Source organism: Ammospiza caudacuta, chromosome Z, assembly GCF_027887145.1.
Source record: "Ammospiza caudacuta isolate bAmmCau1 chromosome Z, bAmmCau1.pri, whole genome shotgun sequence".
Classification (NCBI taxonomy): Eukaryota; Metazoa; Chordata; class Aves; order Passeriformes; family Passerellidae; genus Ammospiza; species Ammospiza caudacuta.
In genome coordinates, this window is record NC_080632.1 from 41,917,780 (window position 1) to 41,940,091 (window position 22,312).

At 36.7% G+C, this 22,312-nt stretch overlaps 1 protein-coding gene across 3 annotated transcripts in view; it reads right to left on the reverse strand.

Moving 5' to 3' along the window:
* The window catches only part of SMARCA2 (SWI/SNF related, matrix associated, actin dependent regulator of chromatin, subfamily a, member 2), a 115,614-nt gene that overhangs the window by 14,213 nt on the left and 79,089 nt on the right, over nt 1-22,312 (reverse strand). For all 3 annotated transcript variants that reach the window (XM_058824535.1, XM_058824537.1, XM_058824536.1), the window contains exon 29: nt 4,937-5,154. In XM_058824535.1, the coding sequence (XP_058680518.1) occupies nt 4,937-5,154 (218 nt within the window). The remainder of the gene's footprint in view (nt 1-4,936; nt 5,155-22,312) is intronic.

Consider the following 22,312-nt stretch of genomic DNA (forward strand, 5'->3'; position numbering starts at 1 on the left):
AGAAACTTTCGACTCCTTACTAACCAATTACAGTAAAGTAAGACCCCCTGACGTAAAGAAAAAACTTTCCCAGTATAAAACCCGACGAGACGAAACAATAAAAATCTTGAACCATTGTCCACCATACTAGTGTCTGCGTGTGTTCTTAGCCCGAGTGACCCTGAGCAGTAAGTCGCCGTGCCGTTTCCTCAGAACCAAGTCGCCTCGCCTTGCATCAGAAAGCAACAGGCCAAATCTATCTAATTATTTCTATCCCACCATTCCATATGGAAAGATTACAGAACTCTTAATTAACAACTTGTATGAACTAATAAATGCTTCCAGTCATATAACCTTGTGACCGCCATCTTGTACTTTTACATATTTCTATACTTTCTATATTTATGCTTTCCTTCTTTCCCAAGTGTGGGAAAGTGAGAGCAACCATCTTCCCCTCTCAAGACTGGATAAACAAACCAAGCTGCATCCCCTTTTTAAGTTCTCCCATGCTACTTATCACTGAAGTAATTAACTTTTCTTGGTGTAAACGAATCTTTCTTGAATGGAAAAGCATGCACGTACCATATACAAGCTTTAACAGTATCACATATAATGACATAAACCCATAATGAGTATTTCCATGTCCACATATGCAATAGTGCCACAAAAAGGCTCCTGTTTTCTTACGTCTGGATAATATTGATGGATCATAGTTGGCTTTGACCAATAATTTCTCAGGTAATTCTTCTCCTGTCAGTTCCACCTGAACTGGTGCTTGAATCAGAAGAAATGTTTCTGAATTTCTTATTTTTTGGTACTTATTTGAGTACCATATAATGCACTCTGAGATAGTCTACTTCATGCCATTTCTTTTACTCCAGACATAACTGTGTCCAGTCTGCTGTGATTAACACACCGCTATGATGTTTTACTTCTGGCCAGGACACTCCTCATTTTTAATACATATCATAAATATATTGTGATCTAGGCCAACACCAATTCTCCAAGACCTCCTTTTCAGTTTATCAGTGCCTTTTTAACAGTGCCTTCAGCTAGGTATTTTTACTTATTTTCACTCAGATTAATGAGCTTACTCATGTATCTTTCTTTCATACCAGCTTGTAATGTTCCTATGGTACCCTAAAAATGCTTTAGCAAAATTGTAGAATCATAATCTGGGTCAGAAAAGACCTTTGAAGATAAACTAGTTGAACTTCTCTGCTGTGGGTGAGCAGAGACATCTTTCACTAGATCAGATAACTAGAAGTCAGAGGATTCTGACCATCTTTTCTTTCCTACTTTTGCTTCATTACAGATCTATTCTCTATTTTAAATGAGTATAGATGAAACCTACATTAATTCAGCTTTGACTATTATGGCAAAGCAGTGTAGAAGAATAAAAAAGGATCTGAATCTGCAGTACCACTACATGCTTTATGGTTTGATACCAAAAGCTGAGTAATGAGATCACAGGTGCAGTTTAAAAAGGTGGCAGTGACTTCAATAGTAATTTCTATTTAATGATTTGGAGCATGTACCCCACAGTTCTTCAGACTGAGGTATTAGCTATCTGTTTCCAGTTTAACAAAGATAAATATGAAGATAAAATAAAGAAAAGCCTGTCAACATGAAGAAAATCTTGAAGCACATCACTCCATATTGAAATCCAATGCAAAAGAGACTGCATAAATCAAGTACTGCCAACTTGTCAAAGACTTCAACAACTCTCACACCAAAGGCACTGAAGCAGTGCAAGCTCAACATTCTCAGTGTCCTCCATCTTTGTCCTTTTTCTCCTTTTTAAACTATTTTCCTTATTATATGGGACACATCCTAGACACCATAATTTCAGGAAATGAATGCTGGCCGTCAGTCAAATCAAATCTCACCACAGTTTTTTCTCCTTCAGTGTGTATCTAGCTCTCTAGAAATACCCAAAAGAAAACCAGCTTTTACTTGTAAATTGCTCTCAAAGAACTATTAAACTTATTGCCAGTGGAATGTTTCATTAAAATCAACATCACATTATGATTCACAATGGGATATTGGAAGATTGCTAAACTGTACTGCATGAAAGAGAAAAATAGAAATTAAATGGTCAAAATTGTATTGAGGACATGGAGGAAGAGGAAATTGACCTCAATACTTACTTCCACTTTCTTGCATCGAGTTCTTTATCCGAGGTTTACAGGTTCTGGGATAATGACCTCTGCATTCCTTTTTTTGAGAATCATATGCTGCATTTATTCACACTAAAAATTTACCTAAAATAGTTTTGATCTTCATATTTAAGTTTGGCTGTGCATTTACTATTTACTAAAGCTCATTGTTTGTATTACTGAAATCTTTAGCTTTCCTTCACAGAGACAATTTTTTTGGATGCTTTTTAAGTAAGGGAGGAAGGGTGGTACTTTTCCCCAGTCATTTACGACTAAAGTCAAGTTCTAGACAGTTATGAAAGCACTTGAAGAATCCTCCCCCTGCATCAACATTAGACAGTGTCACCACAGAAAAGCAGCCAACTAGTATTTCAGATTTTTGTTAGCACCACGGATTTTACCTTTTTTTTTTTTTTTAAGGCTTTAATAAGAACAGAAATATGGTTCTGTATTTAAAAGCAACTCTTCTCAAAAGCAAGGGAAAACATGAGATAAAGCATGGAGAGACTTAATAGCTTAGTAATTTTTTTTTTGTGCTGGACTTTATTCTGCACAAATTTACTAAAGATTGTAGAATTGGCTTTTACAAAGTAACTCAGCCCTAAGTCAGTAAGATTTTGAATGTGTATCAGCTGATCACCTTTTGGCACACAATCAGTTCTCCATAGCTCAGATGAGCCCTCTGGACTTATCGTAAAGAAAAGATGAACATCTTTTAGCACTGATTTAAGCTAAAGACAACGATAATTTCAAACATTCAAATACTAAATACATGAAACCCACTTTTTTTCCCCAGATGAAACTCATGGCCTACTTTTCTTCCAATTAACCTGTCCCTCTATACTTGCCCCAATTGCCTTCACACTCACAAAAGCCCAGAGCTGAACAAACACTGAACCCCCAACAAAATTGAAGGGTTCCAATGCCTAAAACACACTTAATTCTACAGCTGCAAATCCTGAAAATATTAATTGAACTCTAGAGCAAGTTAACGCCAAATATTTTAAGATATTTAAAGTTCCCTGATGTCTAAATTTGTAATACTATTTTTTCATAGTATTAGGTGGTTTGATGTTCTCTCACAAGAAAATTAGAATGCAGAAACTTGGAACTCCTCCTTATAACTTACAGCACTGAAGAGCTCAGTTTAAGATGTATTTTTAATTCCTAACAGAATAGAGGTCCATACACTTTTTCAATTGGAAGTAATTTTGTCTTGGATAAATGTGGGCTCCAGGGAGACGAAACAGTATGCCTTGTCACTATACAATAGCTCAGCTGTTAACTTTTTTTGACTTAAATCAGATAGGAACTTCCTGGGGGCACAAACATCAGGTAAAAATCTTTAACCTCCCCAGAAGCCATCAGTTACTATCAGTAGCTATTCCCTACTGAAGGCTAGTGGAAGCAACTTTACTTGCTCTTTCAAAAGTGAGAAGTAGATATCCTGATCAGAAGTGCTTGGTGCTTCAAAAGAAGGTTCAAGGCCAAGGGTCCAAAGTTCAGAGATGCCTCCTTCCAGTCCTAACTGAAATACCTAAACTTAAACACTTCTCCCTTCTCAGCTATTCTGTTAACTGAGAGTCACAGCAAACCAAATACATTGAGGTTGTAGTCAGCTTCTTGCTCATCATGTTTGTTGATATGAACGCTGTTGCAATACAATAAGATACTTTTTGATGTACTCTCTAAAGAGCCCACAGATCACAGAATGGTTCATTTTTAACAGTTATGTCCAAAAAACCTCAGAGATCACAGCAGTGTGTGCTTCACCAAGTACCACCCAAACTACCCTTGAGCTAGAACAGATGCAAACCTTGAACAGTAGCTGCAAAAAAGGGCAGAGTGAAGTTGCCATTTGAAGTAAGCAACTGAAAGTTGTTTACAGGCAAAAATTACATTGCTACATCTAGATGCAGGTCACCTAATGCAAATACTTCTTGATTTTCTCTCAATGCATTTAGTACTAACTTAGTTTATAAGAGGTGCTATATGATCTACGTAATTCAATGCACAGCAAAGAAGGCATAAGCACACAAGAAGGCTTTACTGATTTTTGGCAGACACAAACAGTTTAAATACAAGTTTTGCAATCAAGTCTGATTCAAAGACATTATGAAATAATTCTTAATTTCTTGCTCATGAAGCACAGGTGATTTGCAGTTTGAAAATCTGCAAAAGAGAAGTCTTCAAATGACATTTCAGTTTAGAAAGAGTGTTGTTCCCTGAAGTGCAACTATTTTGCATATTTTTATGTTGAAAATGGGGATTTCCTGACAAAGAGGCTCCCATCTCTGATGTTTCAGTATTTCTGTATTTTTTCTTTTGGCAGCTCTAATGCTTGTGATATGAGCCCTACACATTTTGGGCAGTCTTTCAGTCTTTCATTGTAAGATCCATGTAAACTTGAATTAATAAATCTGTAGCCATGTCTTTGAAAAGATTTATTTCAACACATGCTCACTAAATTGAAGGAAAACCCTGCTCAAGCTGAATGTTCTTAAGTACACACCTTGAGCAGAATTATTTCATTCCTAAGCAGAAGCTCTACACTTACTTTTTTCTTACTTTTTAAAATTGTGTTTCGACAACCTTCTATCAGATGGGTCTTAAAAAAAAAACTCTACAAAGCTTGAGACTTTCAGGATCAGGCCCTAAGAGGAATTACTCGTCAGAAAACAGTGTCAACATATCTCTCTAAAGACTGAAAAATACGAAGTTGCTATAAAAGGCAGAGAATGGTGTCAGCAGGGAGGGAGAGAGCACATGTAATAGAGATAGACTATCTCCAAGCTCACCTGTCCTTGTAGTTTATCACAGTATCAATAATGGCATTCATTTGTTTTGTCAGTTTGGGCGGGTTGGGCGACAACTTCTCTGCAGGAGGTCTGCCTCTTCTTTTCTTTGCTTTCTCTCCATCCTCCTTCCCAGAGTCCTTATCCACGTTTCTTCGTCTCTTTCGCTTCTTAAGCCGGACTTCCTCTTCCATTTCCTCCAAATTGCCGTCTTCAATTGCCTGACAACCATGGATTCAAAAAGTATGATTTTTAAACAAAAGAGATATTGCAAAGGGAAATAACAAACTATATTTAAAAACAACAATAAAAACCCTCTGCAATTCCACAGAATGCAGATAATTTGACTCTAAATGTTCTGTTTATTTACAAACAAGAATACAAGAAACTGACCTATTAGCAATCAAAGAGACACCAAACATTAACTTTTCCTAAGGATCCCACTATAATCTAAACATGTTCTTTTATCTGAACCTTGAATTCTGCACCAAATCACATTTCACACATACTGACCGGGGGTACTGTCTCAGTAAATGTACAGAAAGCATTTTCTCACACCAGTGTCACTTCTGGGTTACACAGTTCCATGCAAAACAGACTTTGATACCACTTGTTTTCAAATAGGACAATCTAAATTGTGCTCAGCTCCCAAAGCCAGTTTACATGCAGTTCTTTGCGCATATGCACAAAAGAGAGATACTTTATGTAGTAACAACTCCTAAGCCTTCAAAGCAACTTTTAAATCACCTAAGTGTTAAAATCATCTCAAAATGTATCATTTTCTTCAGGAATAGGAACCATGAGGTAGGAAGAAGCACTGCCAGTATAGTGGTTTGCTGTAAACAGGACTCATAACATGGGATACATAAAACCCATCCCACAAACTAAACCATACACACAGTCACAGGCAATTAACACTAATTTCAACTGTTTCAATTACCTGGATGTATGCTTTTAACCAGACCCAGCAGCTCTACACAGAGGGAAAAAAACTGCTACAAAAAACCAAACTAGGAATAGAGGGAACCTGTTCACACACGTTATCAGATCCACGTCATAAAGCAAGAAGCTGAACTTTTTGTGATTTGAGAATGCAAACAAAAGAAATAAAAATACCAGGTCATAAGACAACTGAAATTAAAAATAACAAGTAAAATAAAAGAAAAAAATCTTAAAACTACAGCTCTCTAATTAAAGCTTTCTCAGAACATAACTAATGTTGATATTTGTCGCTTTTGCTTCTCAATATTGCCTTGAGTAGATGCAAATGCTAATCAATCCTTTCTCGTAGCTGAAAGAGCTCTAATCCTAAGGCAATTACCTTCATTTCTCCACAGCACCAAACATGGCTAATATTTATGATCATGTGAGCATAACAATCAATATAAAAAAGTGATTACAGCCTAGACATAATTTTTCTCAATTGTGCACAATGTCTCTTCAAAAACGTTTTGTGAACAAAACCTGATGCACAACACAAAATAACCTGGCATGTTTAAAAAAACAGTGGGATTTTGAAATCTGTTTCCTATGCATCCTCCGATGTGCAAATCCACAGGCAAACACAAAAGCAGAATCCTGTGAGACAGCCGGAAACTAGGCCTTAATAATCAAAAGACAATTTACATCATGCTTCTAGCATTCAGATATTCACTATGAAGGAGGCTCGAGATCTGATGAGTTAGGAAGAAAGAAGAAGGGGAAAAAAAAATCTGCACACAAATTCATTAATATTCATCTGGCTAAAGCAGGACACGCGCTATAAACCACTGAGGCTAATGAAGATTAAGAAAAGAAAATTTCTCTGCATATCTTGGAAGCTAGAAAAGCTAACAATAAATACAGCATGCAAGGCTGTCAACAGTTAATGTCATTGCTCTCCTCAAGCACTCAGTTGTACACTGAAATACGGAGAATACCGACTTTTGATGTGTTACACACCTACACATGCCTGTGATGTAGTTCTACTGAATCTTCAAGACAGCAATGAAAAAGGATATTTACCTTACCACTATCAGCAGGCCGGCTATCGGAAATCACAGTTAGTGGGGATAAAATTAACAAGCCAGCAAAGCAGCGAGCTGCTAGTCTCTTCATCAGCTGATCAGGAAAAAAAAGAGAGCTGGGGAAAGGCTATGTTTTCATATACAAGTAATTTTATTTTACTGAAAATTTAATACTGAAAGGATTGTGGATACTGAAATCTGCTGTTTCATTCTACCTACTACAAGGCCTGAAGCCTTCCTCCTTCAGCTGGTTTTAATATTGACAACTGCTTATCATATTTCTCCCCTTATTACTCTAAGCATTCAAATTAGATTTTTAGCTGATTCTTGTTATTACTTTAATAATAATAGAGCAATTAGACAATTTCATGTATGATTTTAAAACTGAAATTGCTTGCATACATTTTAAAGATTCTTCATTACAGAAAATGTATTCCTACTGCCCTACAGAGAACAGATCAAGTTTTGGTTACTGAAACTGATACAATAACTTATTCTGATTTAAAATAAATAAATAAAAAATAAAACCAACCAAGTAATCATTCTGTTAACTTTGTTAACTTTTTCTGTTAACATTTTTCTGTCCTTCAGAAAACTTCACTTAACTACAACATATTTATATTTTTGCTTGCTAAACAGATTTTCTACCACCAAAAAGACAATCACAGTATTTTGTCATCACAGAATTAATAACATCTCACTTAGAATTCTGCATAAAATTTTTGGTTAGAGTAGGCAGTATTTTGGGAAATAAATATTAGCAAAAAGAAAATATAAAAGCTGGGATTTTTAAAAATATCACATATAGCAATTTAGTAAAGACAAATGATAAAAATAAAACCCAAGTAAACTAACATATACTCTTGCACTCTTAAAATCAGTAGCTAGCAGGTAGCAAAGGAAGTCTTAGCAAATTACAAAGCTATCATCAAACATTAAACTTTCTATTTAGCCAGTAATAAATCAATCAATTACTATATTAAATTTTCAAAACTTCCATGTATCAATGTAAACTCAGACAGCTTTAAGGTCTTAGTGACCCCACTAGAAAATCATTTTGACAATACAAGCAGTACAGAAATGTTGCTATTACAACTCTTAACATTTGTTCTCAAGAGACAAATTTGTATTTTGTACATAAACAATGACATTTAAAACTAAACCTACATGCTTTATTTCGTCTTAAAACTGTATCATATGAATCAATTATCAGCAGATCGGTTAATGCTCTGTGCATATATCTACACATATGATCCAAGCATGTGAGTATCAGCAGCAACATATTTATTAAGCAAATTCATCTGACTGAGCTCTTTGTTAAAAAAGCTTACTATTCCAGGCCCTAAGTGCCACACTGAAGAGAATGCCCTTCCAAACCTTTACCAGTACGATTATGATACAAATCTCAGGCAGAAATCTCCAGTTTGTGACAGATGATGGGCTGTGTGAGAGTGCAAAATAAGACAGACATCTCCCATGTTCAAATGCCTCTGGATTAGTGAGGCATTGAACAGCAAGGAAGTCAAGGAAAATAGTACACAAATAAAAATTTAACACTTTCCTTCCATTAAGGAAACTGGACAGAACAGTACCAAAAGAAGTCTGTGCACCTCATTTTTTTCACAGACAGCTGTAAAAATTTAATGTCAAATTTTGTAAGTTGTCAGGCATCTCATGAAAGGCAAATACACCAGTGAAATATGAGGACCCTGCGTTAAGTTCTGTACTGACAAAATGTTCCTGCCTTTCTGACGCATATTGCTGTAACTTAGTCCATGTACACAAACCAATTTCATTTCTAAAGAGGCAAGAGCACACTTATGGATTAAAGAAATCAAACTGTCTTCTTCCAAAAAGAAGCTTCCACCTCCCAAGAGCAAATATATATTTTTCAGGAGGCAAGCAGAAGTTACTTCTGAGACACTGTGACTCCCTATTGCTGCTTGCAATTAGATTTTCATCTTTCCTAAAGAAGAGCTGTTTTGAGGTAGAAGCATTGTTAGGGAACATCGTTACAACATTGATACCTGAGCTCCAAACATAAAAAAGTAAGGATAAAATGCAAACTGTTTATTTTCTCCATTTGAAAGACAGGATACTACATATGTATTCTTCTGTTGGTGATAATACAGCACTGTGTCTCAACACCTTTTCAAATCAGAATTACAGATGCAAATAAGGATTTAGTACTAACAGCTCAGTTTTGTTTCACGACTGTTCTGCAAGTCAATAACTGCGTAGGCCTTATACAACTAATATGTTTTAAAATAATTTTACAGGAATCAGGTAACTCAAGTGTGGTCGCAGAGTGAATTAATGGAGGTGCTCACATAAAATCAGCTTTGGTGTCTAAGGCCTGTCTCATTTAGATGGTGAAATACTGCAGCACATAATTACTTTTCCTTTGACTGGAGATAACTAGGTAACTAGAAAATTGAGACATAGTGAAAGCTATCAGTACTACAGTCTAAAAACTGGACACAGAGCAGAAGTGGCACAGAGCTATATATTAAGTCTGCTTGAAGCTGTTCAGATGAAACAGAACATGAGTACAGGACATGCAAACTCTTTCTGTGTCCCTCTCCAATTTTACCTTAATGAGATGAACATTCAGAAAACTTGCTGCATCCCTCAACATCAATGCCCTGTGCCTCTCCAACTTGCAAAGTTGAAAGATAGTTATTCTAACTAACATGTAAAGAAATACCCTAGCATTGTAATTAAACTCAGTATTTCAAGAGAAAGCACTTAAACATAGGTGAACAGAAAAAGCCCACACCATCTTACCAAATCCCTGAACATAAATACTAACCCCATCACACAAAATCTCCAAAAGAATGAGCTTTTTTGGGAACAACAAGTAACTTAACAGGGCATTTTAGTGACTATTGGCCAAAAGGCACTAAGGTTTAGTGCTTTAGGGCTGTTAAGCACTTAAAACCAAAAAACATGTCACCAGTGCAGTAATGAACAGCAGATGATGCTTTGCAAAATGAAGTTCACATTTATGACATTAGAAGACAAGAAAGGAAGAAAAGAAACCTAGGGACAGCTGACAATAAACACCAAAAACTCTAAAATGACATCTACCTAGCCTTACCAATTTCTCTCTTCAACATGATCCTTCTTGGAATATTGTATTGGTGTTCCAAAAAAAGTTTTCCTCTTTTGCCTTTTTTTTTGTTGGTGGTGGTTTTTTTTTTTTTTGTTTTTTTGTTTTTTTCTGTCTTGCTCTGTCTGAAATACTTCCATTCTTTATTTTACATTTGTCCTCAGATTAAATCTGGCAACCAATGAAGATTTCAACTTTTCACTCTGCAGTTCACATTCTTAAATAGATCTCTTCAAAATCCAGTTCTCTTGCTTGTTTTTTTACAAATAACATTCCTGACATCTGGGACTGCTTCTAATTTTCACATCAGAATTGTTTCTAAGCTCTGTACATCAAGTTTCCTTACATCGTAATTGTATCTTGCTATGCAACAACATAGAGGTCGGTATACTAGATAAAGACTGCGAGGAAAAATGATTTTAACACTTGGCAATTAGATTAAAGGGCTTAAGATATTCTATCAACAGTGCAATCAATACACACATGAAAATAATTTTAAAGGTTGGTGAAGAGTTATTTTAATTCAATTTCACCTCCTTGTTGACTATTACTGCACAACAGACTCACCAGTCTAGTTTTTCTGAGACTAAACTAAAACAGAATACAGACCACAATCTGTCAAAGGCAAAGAATTTGTGATTACATCCAGTTTCAACTTGCTTTCATCAAAGTATTGTTTTTTCTAAAAGCTCAAAATGCAGTTATTGAAAAAACATATCAACTTGTAATACACAGTCTTCTCAGAGAGGCTGAAATTCCATCAAATACGGTAAATGAGTTCTTCAGCCATATGTTCACCAAGCAAGAGTCTGTGTCGTCACATCACTGAAACTAGCATCTTTTTAAGAAGTGTGAGAAAATAGACTGTTTTCTGTTTTGGATTTGAAAATTATTAAAAGTTGCCCAATTATTTCCACTGAAACTCCAGCTGCCTATATTTAATTAGACATTAAGGAGAACAATAATGTAAATTATAGGTTTTTCCTAAATTCTGATTCAAAGACTGATGACAAAATGCTCTGACACAACCATGCAAAAATATGAGTTATCTTTAAAGAGAAATGGCCTCAACCAAAGCAATAAAGCATAATATTAAAAAAAAAAGGTAATGACTTAAAATATTAATAGGATCAAATCTTTTATCATCAGTGTTTTCTTTTGGGTGTGAGAATATTTTTTCAGGTCAAATATCCTAGTATTTCATCTTGATATAAGATACCTTAGTGCAGAAGCTCCACCTTTACTATGATAATTATGAAGTAAAGCATCATGCAGAGCCAGCACTGATAAACTCTCAGTTATGACAAAACCCACTGACAAGTATGTAAAATTTTCTTCTGTTCAAAAGTGAAATCTTGTTAAAAAGAAATTTTAAGAAATCTGTAATTAGTCTCATTTGTCCCTCTCCCAAAAGGCAAACAGGGATGTTAAACGGAACTTCTCAAGCTGATTTTGCACCAATGAGATTTTCAAAAACTTTGGGGACAGAGAAATTGAAGAGCACAATTAACTACTCATGATACCAGGACCCCACTGCTTGTCTACTCAGTGAGCAATGGAAGTGCTCCGTTAGAGGGAAGGAATTGGGTTATAGAAAGAAACAACTGTTTCATGCTGACTATAAAGATACTTTATTCAAAAAATCAGAGCACTGAGAAAATACATACTCAATGTGTCAAGACCCTGAATGTGAAACTACTCAAAAATCATCACTATTCTGTGGTCTATATTTACTTAGCCATACTCTGAGAAGATCTAAAGGTCTGCCAATTGTCTTCCACAATGGTCTTCTTTTCAAAATGTCTTGCTAAAAAGACTTAAATTCAAAAACCTCTTGACCAAGCCAACCTCATCTAGGAGCAACAGAAAGATGAGAGAAGAATCTAAAATAACTCTATGCCAGAAATATTGATATCATCCTCTTACTCTTTATCACTGAACTGTTTTGTTGTGGTGGGGTTTTTTGTTCATGTTTCCCAAACCTTCTTCCTGTCATTTTAGAAAGCTAGATAACCTGCTGAAGAATTCTTGTCACTTACAGTAATAGTAATAAATACACTTATGAACACAGGGGTAAAAACTCTCTCCTTCATGACTGGAGGACAATTAATAATGGAGTTGTGAAATATTCGGCAGGAAAATTTCCAGACGATAAACAAACATATTCCAAAAGGGATCTTACAATCTCTCAAATACAAGGTATCCCGAGTATTTCAGATTGCCTTCATATAGTACAGAACTTTAGAGCAAATTGATAACTCAAAGACTAAATACTGTTAGCAGACTGGTTCTGGAAATACTTGCAGGTATCTTTGGAAGTATGATTGGAAGTAAAATTGAGAGACTGAGTGAGATATAACTAACTTAAAAAGACACTGGAAGACTGTAAAGAAAATACTGCAGGCATGTTTCCCAGCTTTGGATTTACAAGCAATCCATCTTGAAGTAAAATCTAAGCCATGACAGAGATGTCTCATTTTATCCCCCTTTATTTTGCTCACTATGTCAGAGATACAGGTGCTTGTTGCATAGAAAAGATTCTGGAGCATTTAGTGACTGGTGCTACTCAGTGAGAAAGTGTAAATAGGGAAGGTTTCCCCCTTTTTTAATTTTATCAGTCTTATTAAGAATTCTGATTCAGGAAAGCCTACTACAGGAATGTAGTGAACTCTATACTGACAAAGGCATTGTGAGATAACTGGTACTAGAGTTATGCTTTTTCTTAACCAAGTACATTATCTTCCCAACACAAGGGGCAAGGAAAGTTAATTGCATGAGAAAATCACCTTTTCTGATGGGCATCAGGAGAAGGTGGGTGGCAGGGGGTGGTGGTGGTGGTATCTTTTCTCATTTTTTCCTAAATTCTTTTAAAATAATAAGCTTGGAATTTAGTCAGCATTAAACACGTTTCTGTCTGAGAACAGATGTTATTTCCCTGGCCTCTCAAAAGTTTAGAAAGAAAATAGTAATAGCTTGTAATAGCTTAGTTTTTACTGAGGGTTTTGCTTCAAGAACTTACTTCCTTCTTTGGTCTAAAATAAATCTTTTACTGGAGGGATTTATTGCCCTGTTGTTCTTCTGAGGTAATTTTTAAATTTAATTTTTAACGATTTGCTAAAATAGTTTATGAATTAGTTCAGAACTCATGAACAAAGCTTAATTTAGTAGTATTGCTTTTAGCACCTACACTCCATTCAGGCTCACAGACAAATGTCATAGAAGAGGAGGAAATATGCTGCAATGAAGTTATGGAAATACTCATCAATAATAACCACATTCAAGAACAAAGAGGAATTCAGCATTCCAAGGATTTATCATCTCCTACTAAGGTTAAGACGTCGTTTGCTTTACAAGGGAGATCATGCATACAAAACCTATCAGAAACACACTTATATCTGACTACTTAGAAATAAATAGTTATTCAGGATGGCTTCTTTTCCAAGTTCTGAGGCAAGTATTTACACCTGTGTTGTATCCCACATTTCGCAAAATACTGTTAGTGTTGCAGGTTTTTGAGTAATTTTAAGCAATGTTAATTTGTCTTTTTCCCTTGACATTTACCTTTTTATAAACATGACATCCTTTTGTTGTGGAAAAAGAAGGAAATCTTTACTTCACAATGTCTACTGGCAGACTAGCAGTGTGGATGAGGTTTGCAGCTCATAATGCTAACAACTAAAGATTTCTTCTGTTTGATTTTACTCCTAATGAAAAAGATTTTTAAAATTCAATTTGAGAATGGGAATTAATGGATTTTTAAAAATTATTTTTGAAAAAATGTCCAGGTGTTTAGCCCTTCTTCATTCAAAAAAAATTGTCTCCTTTATCTTCTAAGACCCTACTAATTAATCAGAAAAATACCTGGTATAAAGACAGGGTTTATACCCTCATCAGACCAGCTCTTTGCAAAGAAACTGCAGTCTTGGCACTTTCCAGGACATTTGCTTCCACTGATCATTGCAAATATTTGCGGCAACAGGCATCTGCTCTATGGTAAAGATAAAACCGACAATTCTAAGCACTGGAAAAAGTAAGAAGCCATTACAAACTCTCTTGTTCTGTGACATACTCAACAGCAGGACACCGTATGTTAGAGTGTTTCCTATGAAGAACAGGATGCCTTTTCTTCCATTATGGAAACAACAGGTGAGGACTAAAACAAAAAGGGATACTGAGCAGATTTCCAGCATGAAATCACTAATTTTGAGATAAATCAGTAGTGTTACAATAAGTGAACTATTTACCTCTCACATAAACAGATATTCAGGGGTGCCTTCTAAACTGCTCAGAAAAACAGTAGAAGTTTTCTCTCTTTTTGATTAACAGAATAATAGACTAACACAAGGCTTCTAATTTAAAGATGAGCATAAATTTTCTCTGCCCTGAAACCCATGGCTCTTAATGATATAACAAGAGAAGTCTATGGTACAAAGCTTAAACTGGCATTTTTACATATGTCGAAATAAACTCAGCTACTGCCAACAGTCAAACAATCAAATATTTTCATTCACATGTTCTTCTTTCTTATATTTAAGTATATTCACATATTCTTAAACATAATCTTTTATTCCAAGTTTAAAATGTGAAACAGTAAATGGGAGCAAGTAAATGTAAGCAAATGGGAGCAAAATTGAGAAAATAAACTCAAAACAAAACAGATAAAGTATCTTGCACAAAATAAATACATGAGGAAAAAAAAGTAACACCTTTCAGAAACCATTATAGATTAATTATTTTTCAATGGATGTTCACAGATCTCTTGTATCTACTTATTCGCAGAAAACAGCTTAAGAATTTTTGCAATAACACGGGAAATTTGGTTTAAACATCTATCATTATTAATATAAGTACTGCAAGGCAATTAAGAATGGGAAGCACACAGTGTTAAAATAGCATGACATGACATAAACATACTTTAAGAGATTAGAATACTCACTTCCTGTGCCAAAAGAGGAAAATATTTATAGAAATAGATTGTAGTTAAATAATAAATACTATGAGGTGTCCCTTTATGACAATTCCAGTATCGTTTTTTAATAATTGAGAAGAATTTGGAGGAAGACTGCATGGAATGAAACTAAGTAAAACTTTGGAAAAGTTGCTGAAAAAAAGCTAAAATCTTTTATGTATTTTATATCAAAACAGTATGTTGTGATGCTACCTTTGAGCACTGATGCAGTGAGTTCCATGTCCTCAGGATGCTTCTGAAGGTGCAGTTATATGACCATGCCAGGACTCACAGTAGATCCTGACCCTTTAATATGCATATTACAACCTAGAAGTAAAAATCTAGCATGACCAGTATCTGTCTAGAAGGCTTTTTTGTTCTTTTGGGGTAAGTTGCATTGCAAATCACAGTCTGATGAGCATGAACTATTACCTACAAGCAATACAAAAAATTCTTGAAAAGCCAATGACTTAAGAGTACATGAAGTTTCTCAACAAAATGACGTATAGTATAGTATAGTATAGTGCATATACAAAAAACTAAAGAAAGGCTGTAAGCAACAACAAAGTCCTTGGTTCTGCATTTGAAACCCAGCTAAAAATGTCAGATGCCTCTGAAAAGAACACATGATGAATAGCCATGGAGCTATGATCTGTAACTTGCTAAACATGCAAATTTCAGAGTATGGGACAAAATTACATGGTTGTGGTTACTCACAAGTTTTTGTAGGATTTTTTTTAAGGTTAAAGTTTTACCACTAAAATAAGTAAGTACTGTACTCATCAAGCAGGGTGCTTCACGATGACTCAGGAAGCTGACAGTCACGACATGCTTAAGCATTGGCTGAATAGTTTTTGAGAAATTCAGACTGAAACCTCTGTGTTCTTCCGTATCTGTTAAGTTAGTACTTCCATACTTGTTTACTTACAAGAGAAGACAAATTGCTATCATTTAAGTTGCTACAGAAGTAGTTTCTATAGAAGAAGCAGAGCTCTGCATACATACACCAATCTATCAGAAGAATTATTTTGCCTATATGCATACTGCATAAAAAACATCAGCATACAGCCTTCCATCACCTGCTCAGGTCTACCTTCAGAAGACAGTCTTTTACAATAACGGTCTTACAATTTTCCTCTGATGACAAGACAAAATATTAAATGGCTCCCTTTTCACAGAGTGAATAAATACTTCGGCCAAAATATACACTTTGAAGGTATGGGTAATTACCTGTGTCACAAATGCAAATCAACATACGAAAATGTAATGTGTTTTTAAAAATTAAAATTAAAAACCTGATATGTGACAGAAGGTTAGCTACCATACCACCCCCACCATTGTTACTTTCAAGTCATGTCAGAGAACATAACAATACAGTGGACCCAAATATTAAAATGTTTGCCGCTTCTTGTTCCATTGTCATATATGCCCCCAGCAACAACAATCCTTTAGACTTCAAATGCAGACTTTGGTTCACGTGGGTTTTGTGAATTACTTAATAGCTGGTTTTATTTCAGTTTTAGAGTCATAGAATATCCTGAGTTGGAAGAGTTCAACTCCTGGCCCTGCACAGGAGAACCAGAAGAATCACACCACATGCCTGAGAGCGTGCAAATGCTGCTTGAGCTCTATCAGGCTTGGTAACCACTTCCCTGGGGAGTCTCTTCTAGTATGTAAACACCTTCTGCATGAAGAACCTTTTCATAATACATCTAAACCTCCCCTGACACAACTTCAGGTCATTCCCTCAGGTCTTGCCACTGGTCACCACAGAGAAGAGACCAGTGTCTCTCCTTCCTCTTCCCTTTACAACTAAGTTATAACTGCAATGAGGTCTCACCTCAATCTCCTTCAGGCAGTTGATCAGAATTTTGAACTTCCATGTAAGGAGTATTTCTGGCATCTTAACCACAGGGACTAATTCTTCTTCTGAAAAATTTTGCACTTGAAACAGTAATAATTTAACAAAACATGAAACCCAGATTTTTAACTCGCAACTTCCAGGCTATATCAACTTGGTATGTCAGAGGATACAGCTATTTCAAAGAAAATTAAGTTTATTTTATTCTAATGCCAAGAGTACTCCCCACATTTTTTTAAAGTAAGTATGTATTTGGCATTACTATTTAAGGTTATCTAGAGGAGAACACATGTACAGTTACACTTCAAGGCATGTTAATATGTGTTATGGTACTTTACATGTAACATTATATAGTCAAAATCAGACTGAAATAAAAAGAATCCTATGAAAATATGACACTGTTTTACTGGTAGGTACTCCTCATAAACAGCTGTTCAGATTTCCTGACTTGAAAGACTTTATCAAAAAACAAAATCAAACAATAAAATTTCTTTATGGAGAATATCTCTGAAGAAGAAGCATTTAAGAAGCATGTCAAAGTACTTTTTTAGTTTCCAAAATTAATACTCTTGACCCTGATTCCACATTCTGAGAAAAGACAAGAGAATTTCTGATAAAGTCACACAGCGTGATCAGGCTCTTTCCCTTAGAAACTAACAAAGCTATCCTGCCAAAATAGTGAACCAAAGCTATCAGGTAGATGCATTTAATTCCCTCTCATCCATAAAAAAACCAAGAAAATACCCTTTCTGCTTCACTAGTTTTAAATTCACTACAATGTGAAAGTACCCTTTTTTCCTTTTCTTAAATAGATTCTGAATTGAATTTAATGGAAAGGACATGAAAGATAGATAGTAAGTATACCAAATACAAAAATGTTTCAATGAGGCCTTGAAGTCATATGCAATTTTATAACCTTTCAAAAAGCAGCTTCCACATGCATAAAACTTATCTAATATTCACAGTGAATATTAGAAAACAGTACCTGGAGCATTCTGATGATCACTGGTCATAAAATAGACAACACCCTAGGATGATGAACTTTTTCATCTTCCAGTAACAGTCGTTTACATGTGACTTTTTTTTCTCGTACAGCTTAACAAATTCAATTGCATCTGCAATTCAATACTACAGAGCACGGTTTAGATTAAAATGCAATTTTCTTCAAATGTCCTGTGCAAATACTCACTTGATTGTGAAACAGGTTTAGCAGCAACTCAGGAAACTGCAACTGCAACCAGTAATATTACAGAGTAGAAACAAAGAGAGAAAATCAGGGGTGCAGGGGTATTATGCACATAAACTACTCAGATAAAATATCCACTGGGTAAAAACTTTTTTTTCCCTCTGTCTATGAATTTCAGCCTCCAATACTGACTAAAATCACTACAGACTGCAATACTAATTCTACACACAGGTATTTCAGTACTTAATGTAGGAAGGCCTAAACAACAGGCCCTGTGCCAAAGCTGACCTCTAGACAAACTCTTCAACCAAAAGTCATGTGTATCATTAATCGGTGAAGCATTATTAGCAATATCATATATGTACCTGCTCGCTGGTGAAACACATATTTACCTTTCTGTATTTAGAAACAGGACAAGACCACATCTGGCCTTGTTTGTGGGCGAAGGATCAAAGACAACTCCCCTGGCTCCTCCTTGAGCCTTGGCCAGGCTTTGGGAGAAACCCAACAGGAGGATAAAACCTGATGTGTCTGTATTAGAAGTAATGGTAGCTTGCTTATTATAAAAGCTGGGGAACTCTCACAGCAAAGTCAGAAGCCTCATTGCCTGCAAGGTGGATGCACCACAGGATTTCCCAGCTGCTGGACATGGTTTTCCAGTCCTTCACTCTGACACCTTCCCTGGGCTGATATGTAGATCTGGATGAAGGATAAAGCAGGGTAACTGTAACCTTTTTTAATCACTATAAGCAATTTTTGTAGTTATGATTAGATGCATTGCTTAGCTTATCCTTTTGTGATTCTTTGCAGTTTTGCATTATAGAACACTACACTATCCCTTAAGTTCGTATCTGTCTCTGACCCTAACCATCAGCACAACACTACTGTAAAATCAAATTCCACTACCCCAGTTTACAAAAATATGTCTTAAAATACCTTCCTAGTATTGATTCTGAAGTTATATATATAGAACTGAAGCTGTCTAAGAAAACACAAACCTACTTGAAAAGTTCTAGTAATTTATACCAAGTTATACCAACAAATCAACCCAAATTTACTATCTCTGCTATCAAACCTGTTAATGGACTATTATAAAGTGTGTAAAATCAAAAATGTAAAGTTCCAGTTGGTAAGGAAACAGTTAAAAACACACCAAAAATTTTTCCTGCTAGGCAGTTTATTATACCATGTAACTTTAGTAAACATAAACAAAATTTATGTCTATGTTAAACAGTATCATTAGATATTCCGTATGAGTGAAAGCCAGCACTGTTTTTCTTTAAGTAAGACTGACTAATTACAAACCAAATGCATGAATTTCACTTACAATTTTTAAATTAGCAAAACAAGCATAACTTTTACATGTCTGCCTGACATAAATGAGATGCTGTTAATTTTGTAATCAGGTATGCTTCCCTGATCAGCATATAAAGCTATTTCAAATTAACAAGGACAACTAGAGACTACAACTTTATTTATGTCACCTAGCCAGCAATTAAACTGCATGAGAAGCTGAAACCAGATGCAAGAGTCTTGAGGGTCTTTTACCGACTCAAATAAATCCTGTGTTTCTTGAAGCCTGTCTCAGGCAATCAAATTCTTAGTAGATGACCCCTCTCAAAAATAGTATGCCATGGGAACCAGCAAAGTATTTTGCAGTTCTGTAGAAGTGGTGCAGGGACAGAATCTGCTAAAGCATGAAATACGTCCAGAATATAAATGCTTTGTAGATCAGGAAGCAAACTCCTCCTTCCAGATTTTTTTTTTAAGGAAATATGGTTGTCATGCCAACAGTTATAGAACAGTGAGCTGCAGCGACAGCTAGTGATGAAGCCTGTTACTGTCTTAAGAGTTTTCCTGGGAGACTGTCAACAAATGACAGGCTGCTCTGGGCAGCATCACAATCTCACTAAATACTGCCTATGATCACAGGTTTCGCTTCTGTTATTATTTTGTCTCTTGCTTCTACAGTCTTGATCTCCTAGCAAGAAGGGAGCTTGGCACACTTGGTCAGTGTACAGACATGCATACAGACCTCATGGTACACTGTCCTTGAGGTCCTGTTGGGATGTGCCAGAACTACACTGTCCAGTGTTGGCATGTATCAGCAGAGAGTTCGGGATCTAACTTAAAAAGAGCCAGCACCTATTCCAAAATCAAGAGCTGTGGCTGCTGAATTAGGTAAAACACCTTGAAAAAGATCTAGTCAGCTCCCCAAGACATAAAAGAGACAGCTCAGGACTACACACCAATATTATGAAATCAACGTACTGATCTGAAACAGAAGGTTTTGCTCAGAAAACTCTATAGGAAGCTAGCTATAAAGCTATAAAGCAGCTACAGCAAGAGAAGAAAAGTGAGGGGCATCCCTCACTGATGGTAAATAAATCTTATTTTGTAATACCGCAATAAAAATAGGCCCATGGTTACCTTTGGAAAATGGCATCTACCACCCTTTTTTTTGTTGACATAGTTCAGCATTCCCTTGAATATGCTAGTAGTGCAACACTATTATTATGACATCTTCTTGAGATGGCATTACAGAAAAATCAAACATATTCTCAAAGACATGAAAGTGACTTCTGCTGAGAGCGCAATGGGTGCGACAAAGAACTCTGTTTCACACACATGAAAAATAAGATAATTTAAAAAAATCCAGAAAACTTACATTTCATTTCATTGTCTATCCAATGAGGTAGTTTTATTCTGAATGTGCACAAGCAATGATACATTATAAATGTAATGCCACTGAAGAGACCAAAAAGTATTATAGAATCACAAAATCATGAGGTTGGAAGAGACCTTCAAGATCATCAAGTCCAACCCATGTCCTAACACCTCAACTAAACCATGGCATCAAGTGACATATCCAGTTTTTTTTTGAACACATCCAGGAGTGGTGACTCCACCACCTCCCCAGGCAGGCCAATCCAATATTTTGTCACCCTCTCTGTGAAAAACTATTCCCTAATATCCAACCTGTATTTCCCTTGGTGCAGCTTGAGACTGTGTCCTCTGTTCTGTCAGCTGCTGCATGGAGAGAGACCAACCCCCCCTGACTGCAGCTACCTTTCAGGGAGTTGTAGAGAGTGATAAGGGCACCCCTGAGTCTCCTTTTCTCCAGAATAAACACCCCCAGCTCCCTCAGCCGTTCCTCACAGGGTTTGTGTTCCCAGCCCCTCTCCAGCCTCGTTGCCTCCTCTGGATGCGCTCAAGCGTCTCAAGGTCCTTCCCAAACTGAGGGCCCAGAGCTGGACACAGCACTCGAGGTGTGGCCTCACCAGTGCTGAGTACAGGGGAGAATGACCTCCCTGCTCCTGCTGGCCACACTGTTCCTGACACAGGCCAGGATGCCTTTGGCCTTCTTGGCCCCCAGGGCACACTGCTGGCTCATGTCCAGTCGGCTGTCACCAGTGCCCCCAGGTCCCTTTCCAGCCACACCGTCCCCAGCCTGTAACACTGCAGGGGGTTATTGTGGCCAAAATGCAGGACTCAGCACTTGGATTTATTAAACTGGATTTATTAAACTCCATCCCACTGCACTCTGCCCATCCATCCAATCATTGCACGTCTTTCTGCAGAGCCCTTCTACCCTTCAACAGATCAACACATGTCCCCAACTAGGTGTCATCTGCAAACTTATTAATCAAGGACTCAATCCCCTCACCCATGTCAATAAAGATACTGAACAGAACTGGCCCAGCACAGACCCCTGAGGACACCACTGCTGACTGGCCCCAGCTGGATGTGGCACCGTTCACCTCCACCCTCTGGGCCCGGCCACCCAACCAGTTCTGAACCCAGCACAGAGTGCTCCTGTCCAAGCCAGGGGCTGCCAGCTTTTCCAGGAGTGTGCTGTGGGAGACAGTGCCAAAGGCCCTGCTGAAGTCCAAACAGAGAACATCCACAGCCTGTCCTGCATCCACCAGGTGGGTCACTTGGTCACAAAAAGAGACCACATTGGTCAAACACGACCTTCCCCTCCTAAACCCATGCTGGCTGGGTCTGATACCCTGGCCACCCTGTAAGTGCTGCTTAATGGCACTTAATATAAATTGCTCCATTATCTTACCTGGTACTGAGGTCAGCCTGACTGGTCTGTAATTACTAGGATCCCCCTTTCTACCCTTTTTGTGAATGGGTGTCACATTGGCATCTGGAGCCTCACCAGTGAGCCAGGAGTTCTTATTAGTAGTTCTTATACTTCCATTTGCTTCATCACACCCTCAAATGCACCTGAAAGCATGTTAAACTAGGTATACAGTA